At 35.6% G+C, this 9,958-nt stretch overlaps 1 protein-coding gene across 1 annotated transcript in view; it reads right to left on the bottom strand.

The window, feature by feature from the left end:
• NGEF (neuronal guanine nucleotide exchange factor) overlaps positions 1–9,958 on the bottom strand; it is a 31,739-nt gene that overhangs the window by 3,775 nt on the left and 18,006 nt on the right. Inside the window, exons 4-9 of the mRNA XM_029283690.1 lie at positions 9,706–9,858; positions 7,848–7,977; positions 7,401–7,475; positions 4,409–4,498; positions 3,290–3,453; positions 1,331–1,486 (exon numbers count right to left, since the gene is read on the bottom strand). Coding sequence (XP_029139523.1) covers positions 1,331–1,486; positions 3,290–3,453; positions 4,409–4,498; positions 7,401–7,475; positions 7,848–7,977; positions 9,706–9,858 — 768 coding nt within the window. The remainder of the gene's footprint in view (positions 1–1,330; positions 1,487–3,289; positions 3,454–4,408; positions 4,499–7,400; positions 7,476–7,847; positions 7,978–9,705; positions 9,859–9,958) is intronic.

Below are 9,958 nucleotides of genomic sequence, written 5' to 3'. Positions count from 1 at the left end.
GAACTTAAATGGACTCCAGAAGACGGTAGAGGACAGGAAGACCTGGAGGAATGTTGTCCATGGGCTCGCGATGGGTCGGACATGACTTCGCAATTAACAACAACAACAAAATACATAAAAGAATCTGAGCCAGCCACCACTGCCCATTGGGTTTAATACTGATTACTTGTTAATAAGGTTATATGATCAACATCCCTTAAATATATGAATGTAGTTTAGCATATATCACTTTCCAAGGAGACATGGAATTACCGAGCATGGAGGGCTGTTGCAAAAAAGATGACACTTTAACACTGGAAGGACAGTATGCCTTTCAGTGTGACTGATTACACATAGTGAATCATAGGGTTGGAAGTGAGTTTGGAGATCTTCTAGTCCAATCCCCTGTCCAAACATATGACTGATGATGTGTATTCACTTTCAGATTACCTACTGATGCAGTGGAAACACTGATCGATATTATTTCATATAGTCAAAACTTAATTATGTTTTCAGAAACATGATTCATTTATGTTCGTTTATATATATAAGCAAAAAGCAGTAACAAATTTAAAAAGGAGTGACCACAAAAAAATCTCTTCTTGCGAAATTCAGAGATCATGAGTGGGATTAGCTTTGTTTGCAAAACAGAATAGCCATAAAATAATTTACCTTCAAACAATAGTTTTGTAGCAAAAGGAGAAAACGAATTCAGCTCCTTAGCACATCTTATATTCATTTTAGGAATGTTCTGGGACCATGTATTCAAGAATGAGAATGAAATGCTCCCAGAAAAGGGGGGGAAAACAATTTGGTTTGGTTTTCTAATTTCAGTATGGAAAAAAAAAATCATGACCCTATCCTTAATTCACTATTGGAGGGCAACAAGGGGCGGGGGAGGAACAAAACCATTCTAGTTCTGCCCAAGAATTAGAGACTAAAATTTTCTATGCCTAATAATGGTTGTAAAACAGGCAATTACATGAAGGGGAGCTAATTTTAGTGATAAAAATAAATTACAAGGTAGTTTCTGCTAAGATTTATCCACAGAGCAATTTCTGAACCGATTTCTGTGAATGCACGCACGCAAATGAAAAAATGGAATATGGATGAGTTTGCATACAAGCCGCTTGCTCACTGATTAGCCTGGAAAAGCTAGAAGTCCATATAATCCATTAAGCTGGAACAAAATGAATGGGTTCACTCACAGAATCCACACACTTGCATGCGTATTATTATTATTATTATTATTAATTTAATTTATATCCCGCCCTTCTCCTTACGGACTCAGGGCGGCTAAGTATCGACTCAGTATCGACTCAGTATCACTTGTTGTACTTGTTGTACTTACTGGGATAACGCCTTCAACATATAGCTGACTTCACGGTCATCTGCATTTTCTAGCAGCCTCAGAATAAATACATTGGCCAAGCTCTGCCCTTGGTCCTCCAACTCTTCCACTCGAAGAAGGCCTCGAGAAGCAGAATCAAATACTTGGTACTTGTCACTGAAGCAAATAAATGGTTATTATTATTATTATAGGCTGGGTGTACAGGAGGTGTTGCAGCGTTTTTGCAATTGGTCATGAAGCGGAATGACTGCAGAGACACTGCAGAGGCTGTAACTTTGAAACAGGGTCATAAGCAGTCTGTCGTAACTTCGAATAGTTGCTAAGTAACCAGTTTTAAGTAGAAGACTACCTCTACTCTATTTTCAATCCCTGGCTCATTTTCAGCATCTCCAATGATACTCAAATGACACTATTTTATACATTAACATCCATACATGCACACAAACAAAGACTAAACCAGGACTGGTGAAAAGAATACTGTTTACAAGAACAAAAGACATAAGACATGTGTTGGTAACAACATATTGTTTAAAATCATTTACATAAAGAGAAATAAAATTAGCAAGAAGCAATATATAAATTTCAAAAGTGATTAATATATTTGTAACATTGTTTTATAGAAACAAAATATTACAGTATTTTATTAAAGGAAAGAGAGAAAGCATGAGACCAGAAGAATGAAAAATAGAGTAAGAAACCCAACTGCAAAAGGCTCAGATGAGAACAGTAATAAGGACCATTTGATTGTTCATCAAGAAAGACTATTGATATATATATACACAATCAGTGAGATAAGATTATATCAATCTTTTTCTTTCTCCCTCCTAGAAACTCACCACAACCCTATGAGGCTGAGAAAGAATGACTAGGCCAGAGTCACCCAGCTGGCTTTTATGCTTAAGGCAGGTATTTAATGAGCAAGAAAGTAATACTGTAAAAAATTCCCATTGTTTAGTATCCCTCCTTTCTTTATATTAAGTTCTAAAACTACATAACTGATGTGAAAATTCACTAACAATTTTGAGTAGGAGATAAGAGAAATCCATCACTTCCATTTTGCCTTGAGAAGTGGGATTTAGAAATAACAGGACCAACAGGAGAGGGTTAACCAATCTTTCTTGGTTTCAAATCTCCATTTCTTAAGGACACTTTGCCACACAATTTAGGAAATGAACGGTAACAATTCTTAATTTAAAAAATCCAAAATTTTAAACATATTCATCTCAAAGATGCTTTTTCACGAGGCAAATGGACTTTCTTGTTTTTCTTTGAAGACGTTTCGCTTCTCATCCAAGAAGCTTCTTTAGCTCTGACTGGACGGTAGGGAATGTAAGAAAAACAAGAAAGTCCTATTGCCTCGAGGAAAAGCCTCTGTGGGACAACTAGATGACTGAGACTCTCCATAGACATTTATGGATTTATTTTAAATTTAATTTAATGTTTCAATTCTAAAGCCACCTGATATTGCATAATGAGTGTGGGCAATAAAAACAATAAAAAAATAAAATAAAATATATCTAAGAAAAGGGAACACAATTCACCAGAACAATCAACCCCATAACACAAAAGAAAAAAAAAGATACCAAAGAAGCCCCTACCAAACACAAAGTGGCTTGACCACCATCATAACCCAAAGCCTGGAAGAACAATCAGGTTTTTAACCATTTGCACAGAATCAGGAAAGTAAGAGCAGTCCCAATCTCCAAGGGGGGATATCATTCTAGAGGCCAAATTTGGTTAAAACAATAACAACAGCTAAAAAGATTTGTCTAATACTTATGCCTACAGCTAGGGCTGTAGTAACATGAGATCCCCTGGATGATAGGCTATAAAATATTATTATTGTTGTAATTATTATTGTACAATATTATTGTAAATAAACAATATATTAATAAACATTAACTGCTAATGAAGATTAATTTCTCTCAGAATTGTTAAATTAGTCTAATTCAGACTTACCCATTAATTTGTCTGCATAGTACTAGTAAGTCGTTGAAAAGGAACAAGTAGATTTCTCTAAAGAGTTTCTTTGTACGTAGTGTACGGGATGTTTTAGGGCCATTCATCTGCTGGAGTTCTCCCTGCTTTAGCAGCCAGCGGGAATGAGATATGATGGGCACAGACTAATTATGGAAAGAAAACAGAGACCATAATTAATCAGAATTTACTGCTAAGAAAGGAAAGTTGCCCCCTTAAAACAAGGGCTAGGATCTTTTGGGTATTATGATCCTTGAAGAAATTCATAGATATAACAGGCGCATAACAACAATAGGGTATTACAGCAGGATAATAACATAATCAGAAGGGCTGAAAGTGTGATCTGGAGTTTTGTATTAAAAATCAGTTGCTTCCAAATTTTAATACCATGACTGTGTTATTCATGGTTACAAAATGATACTGAAGGACTAATACTCATCTCTACCCTAGAATGGATGCAACCTGAGTTACATTCTTTGAAGAGGTGGAATGTGGTGTAGGTTTTTAACCCTGCTACTATTCCTATTACCCTTTATTAAAGATGTTCATTGTAAATGTGAAATAATGATATAGGATATAAATTATATGGGATGTAGCTAACTAGCAGGGATGGCAGTATAGATCTGAACAAGTAACAAGATTTTTAATTCCTCAAAATACATTCTGAATCTATTTATTTGATTTATATTCTCTAATTCTTTCAGGAATTCAAGGCAGCATGAACGGCATTACTTTCTGCAATATTTCCTCACAACAAAATCAAAAATAAAAAGAAGTGGACTTCTTTTTATGGCAGAAGACATATTTGAATTTTGAATTCATTATTCAGTATAAATGTCAGCCATTTCACTCCAGCTAGTCCTTCTGTTAACATAAGCCAAGAAAAGGAGGTCTAAATAATGTTCTGCTTAGTCAAAATTAGAACACATATTCATATTTTTTCTCAAAATTCATCAGATCACAGTTTATCTTCATCAAGCAAAGAAACTTTTCTCCACAATCCCAAATCCTATTTTTCAGATAACCTGCTTTCATAAAATTCTGCATGTTCTTTAAAAGCCAATTGTCTTCTCATCATGATTTACCAGCTTGTATTTATACCTTGATCTTAAATTCCAATTTCTTTTGGATGCTGATCATCTGTTCTGTGCGACTCATCTTTCTAACTCCTTCATTACATGCCTTCACTACCTAAAAGAGAAGGATAAGGAAATTTCAGAAATAGCATTTCTTGTCCTAAGGTCCTGTTTTGGGGCTTACACGACAGTTAAAATGAAGGTGGCATTCTAACTCTTTATAACAGCAATAAACAAACAACACAGGGCAATATAAGTAGGGCAATACTTAGATTAACTTATGGTTAGGCAAGTCCTTGTCTACTTGCCTTAACTATAATTGTAGGTGCATCTGCCAGCCTATTCAACATGCAGGTGTGGAGTGATATCGAAATTCCCTAAGATCTTCTAAAGACTTCCTGTCACTCAAATTCTTCCTGTTGTCATAATTTCATTCACTGGCAGAAGGCAATAGCAAATCTCTTCCATATTATTGCTAAACAAATACCATAGATATGTTCATGAGTCACCAGAAGTTAAGCTCAATTCAAGGGAAGCTTTGTTTTTCTTTTGTTCATTTTTGATATTTTTATTTAAGAAATCTTCTAATCTAGATTGGTTCACTCTTTTTCAATGTGTAAATGGACACATTTAAGAATATTCTCTGACTATATGTCTTTAATGTTTGGGCAAAGACATATAAAAAGCTATAATGCCTTTAAAATTTAATGTTTCATTCAAACAGGATGGGCAAATTGCACTAAAATATTTGGCTGTAAGACTTAGTGTATATTCTAATATGCTATTAATATCCTGGCCCCAGAGATATTGAGGGCTAATCAAAAAATCATTTTTGAATGGTTTCAAAGATATATTTCTACTTGCTACATAACTTTTGCTATGTACTTGCCAATATGTTATGAACTGTTCAACATACTGGGATTCTGTCAAATTGCAATTCACTTCTCATTATTAAACCATGCCAAAGCCAGAATATGCGAATTGGGCGGCCAGATAAACTTGTTAAATAAATATTCAGTTTTTATAGTGACCCAATCATACAACTGTCAGTTGTATGCATTAGTATATGCGTACATCCAATGTAAACAAAATATAAAATAATTCAACCAAATTTGAAATAGAGAATGCACAGTTATAAAAAATACATGATGTATCCAACTAATCAAAAGAGCTTCATTTTAACTTGCTTTTATAATGCTCTCAAGACTGATCCTCTTGTAATGGGGGTTTAACTAGGTTACTTCTAATTAAAAAAAGGCAATTCTGGAGATACCAAGTGATACAATATAGAGTTCTATAAGTCAAAGCCAGTTATTTAATTGTACTGTGGAATTTATTGACAATCAAAGTAATGCCAGCAGCATAAGGGGAATGTGGTCCTAGCATTTTAGCTAATGCATGGATTGCTGGGTTTTGAACCAAGCAGTTTCCAAATGGTTTCTGAAAGCAGCTCATGTAGAGTAAATTGCAGCATTTCAATCGAATGGTGATAAGCACATGAGTCACTGTCATAAGGTACTCCCACTCCAGGTAAGGTCATAATTGGCTTTTGTGTATGGTAAAAATCACACAGTAGCTTATAACATGTTTTAGATAGAAATAAGTGTTTAGCTTTTTATTTATTTGTACTTGTTGCTAGATTTTTATCCCACCTTTATTACTTTATAAGAAACTCAAGGCAGCAAATGTACAGAGCAAATGTACAGAAAGAGTACAGAGAAGAGCAACAAAGATGATTAGGGGACTGGAGGCTAAAACAATAAGGAACGGTTGCTGGAATTGGGTATGTCTAGTTTAATGAAGAGAAGGACGAGGGGGGACATGATAGCAGAGTTCCAATATCTCAGGGGCTGCCACAAAGAAGAGGCAGTCAAGCTATTCTCCAAAGCACCTGACGGCAGGACAAGAAGCAACAGATAGAAACTAACCAAAGAGAGATGCAACCTAGAACTAAGGAGAAATTTCCTGACAGATAGAACAATTAATCAGTGGAACAACTTGTCTCCAGAAGCTGTGAATGCTCCAACACTGGAAGTTTTTAAGAAAAGACTGCACAGCCATTTGTCTGAAATGGTAAAGGGTTTCCTGTCTGAACAGGAGGTTGGACTAGATGACCTCCAAGGTACCTTCCAACTTTATTGTTGTTGTTACTGTAGTTGTTGTTATTGTTGCTGTTGTTTTTTTTGTTACTACTACTACTACTACTACTACTACTACTACTACTACTGTACTCTTCTTCCTATTTTTCCCACAACCTCCACCTTGTTAGGTGGATTGGGCTGAAAATTTGTGACTGGCTCAAAGTAACCTCGCTGGCTTTCATGTCTAAGGCAGGACTGGAATTCAAGTTCTCCTAGTTTCTAGGACAGCACTTTCACCACATGACCAAATTGGCTCCCTATATATGTAGGCCATACATATACCTTTGGTCTTAACATGGATGGACTAGACCGGAGACAGAGTTATCATCCTGCATGGCCAAGGGAGGCTAGATACCTTCATATTTCACTTCTTATCAGACACTGCTTCAGTTTAAGAGTAAAATTTGTAATTTGGCCTAGCCCAGAAATATGCCTTTAGACAGAAAGGACACATGCTCAGGGGATTCCTAAAATGGAGTTCAAATGAAATGAAACACTTTTAAAAATATATGCCATGACTCAACAATTTTGGGATCATAAAAGTAATTCTGCACTTCTAGATGCAAATCTGACCTATTAACAGTCTTTGAATGGTGACAGCTAATTAAATTAACTACTCTCCATGGATATTTATCACCTTCAAATGTCTGACCAAAGGTTGGGATCCAAAAGTCTGAATCCATTTTCCTCAGAAAACATATTTTCTGTAAAGATACAGATGTGTCAAATTATCAACCCCTACTTAGACACTTGTTTGGAAGTGTCTAAAGGAAGTGAATTTTATACAAAAATATTGTATCAGTCATTTTCCTGGCTTTCAGTTCATTAAAACTGCATTGGCCTAAAAGAGAAAGTGAAAAATCTAAATAAGCTTACTATTTCCAGTTCCTTGTGAGCCTCAAGAGCAGTGATTTCACGTTCAGATTTTTCTTCCACTTTCTTCAGGATATTCTGCACAAAGAGCAGGAAAAATATTATTAACTTGCTTTATAATACAGCAAGTATGATAATACAGTATGATATTTTTAATAGGGATTTTCTCTATGTATTCCAATACCAAATCTGTATATATGAATATATTGTAGGTATTGGTAAGTTGATATTATTGTTGAACAGTTCTACATGAATACACGTATAAGAGGATGGTGCTAATTTAGTAGTACCATCTATATCAACACTAAAAAGAGACTTTACAGATCTTCTATTCAGCCTAATACCCGTAAATGTTCCTTATTGGCTTTTCATTTCCCATTTGAACGTTGTCATCTCCTTCACAGCTGACACCCAAATAAGAATGAAAAGAAAAATATAAATTTGTTGTACCTGTACCAGCAGCTTCAGCCTAGTGATTCTTTGAAAAGGCAAAATCAAGAAAGATGAGAAAGGCAGGCCTTTGCATTTTGGATCCAGTTCCAATTGTAAGATCACCTCCCGGAAAGCTGGCTTGTCTTGGCTGACAAAACAGACAGATTAAGAGATGTATTTGTTATTTCCTTTTGTTTTAAATCTGTAGGAGTAACTGATATGCTCTGTGTTATTCTTTTAATCCATGACACTACCTTTCTCAATACTCCTGGCCTTTGGTCCTTGGGTCTTGTTTTGAAAATTGTGGTGCAAAATATTAGCACCCTGAATGTTGGTTTATGGTTGAGTCTATTTATAGCATTGGGGATTGGAAAAATAGACTTTTTATGTGCAAGCAAGAGTAATAGCTTCCCTTGTGTAACATATACAGACTTAGCTGCCTATGCTTTGTGTGGGGGTGTATGTGAATGGAGTGTGTGTCCAAGCAGTTGAGTCAGAGACTTAATTATACATTTTTACACAGTCAGATTATTGTGGTATGGTGAAGTGCATATAGACATAGAAAGCAGCTTTCTATAAAGGAAATAGAATATATAATATAAGGTCCCTTTCTGACCAAGGGAAACCTTGCTGGAAATATTGAGGTGAAGAATTCACCTGACCCAGATGGGAAGCTCAAGCTGACAAGCACAGTCTGTCAGTAATATGGCTACTGCCATTCAGTAGTACAGAAAAGCAGCTCACAATTTTTGTTTATGTTGCAAGGAAGCTTATGTTATTGGATTCCTCACAGCCAAGAAAAGGCAGCCTTGTAAGAGAACTTTGTGTTCATAATGAACTACAATAGAGGGAAGCCTCTGGAATAAAAAAAATAAATCTAAATTATTGGTTTAAGGCCAAAGTGCCAAACAGCTCTTTCCGGTTAGGGTTGTGCTTGGCCTTTGAATGGTATACCAGAATCCAAAAACTAGCAGGTGGACTAGGAGAAAAACTACATTTAATTTAATTCATATTTAAATGTAAGTAAAACTAAATACAGATAAGCATTTATTCCTCAGTCATATATTTACTTATTTCCTTCTTCATTCACATTTAAAATTACAGTTTGATAACAATTTGGACATCTCTGAAAGCTGCATCCCAGGCTATCAGAGATTTTTGATTGAGCATTTCTGCTTTATAGGTTCAAACATGCTGCAACATCATCATTGGAAGACAGTTGAGGCAAACTCTGACCTCTGGCTCAAGTGAATCCTGGGCCTGGTGGGATCCAGATGAGTTAGTTAGTTCACTTCTTAATGTAATGAAGATTTTTTTTTCTAAAAGATTAGAGTTCTCTGCAATATTTATGGTCTGTTCCAATTTTCTGAATCATTCTTCATTAAGCTAGTAAAATCAGATGTGTTATCAGTCACAAAAAGGCTCACAACAAAAAGGATCTCATAGTTTCATGGGCTCACTGCTTAAAAGAGATTCTGTCCTTCCATCAAAAGGTATGAAGAAAAGGTATGCTGCCAAGATTAAAGGAGGGCAAGGAGATGCACACACACACACACACACACACACACACACACCCCGAACGCCTTTAATTATCTGTTATAAAAATTATGTCATGCAGACTGAGGGACAGAACAACGCCCAATGGTAACATCCCTCTTTTGGACCAGGTACGTATCTTTTTGTCTTTTATTCTGGTATGAAATGAATTACAGGGTAAGCATTTAATTATATGTAGAACAAAGACATGAATTCATAAAACCTGGGGAAAATAAGTTTCCCCTGTGAGCTATCTATTAAAATCCTGAAAGTTATCCAGTTGCTGTGCTGGAATTAAATTGTTTCATTAGCAAAGCCATGCTGGAGAAATTACACTCACAGAAGTTGCTTATAAGCTCTTTCCTGGTAGGTTTGGTTGGACACGTAAGTGACATATACTGAGAAGTGGCTAATAGTATGCTGATGGACAATGTCACAGACATCAGAGATTACAATGTTCTCTTCCACTCGTTTCTCAAGATCTAAGAGAAATCTAAATGAGAAATCAAGAATTAATCATTCAAATAAATATAAAAAACAAAGTCAACAAAGAGGGAAAGCAAGGATTGCAACAGAACCTTCAGTTTGTATTT

The sequence above is a fragment of the Protobothrops mucrosquamatus genome, unplaced genomic scaffold (genome assembly GCF_001527695.2).
Source record: "Protobothrops mucrosquamatus isolate PMUCROS unplaced genomic scaffold, P.Mucros_1.0 scaffold183, whole genome shotgun sequence".
Lineage (NCBI taxonomy): Eukaryota > Metazoa > Chordata > Lepidosauria > Squamata > Viperidae > Protobothrops > Protobothrops mucrosquamatus.
The sequence above is the reverse complement of the archived record's forward strand: the minus strand, read 5'-3'. Positions and strand labels throughout refer to the sequence as shown.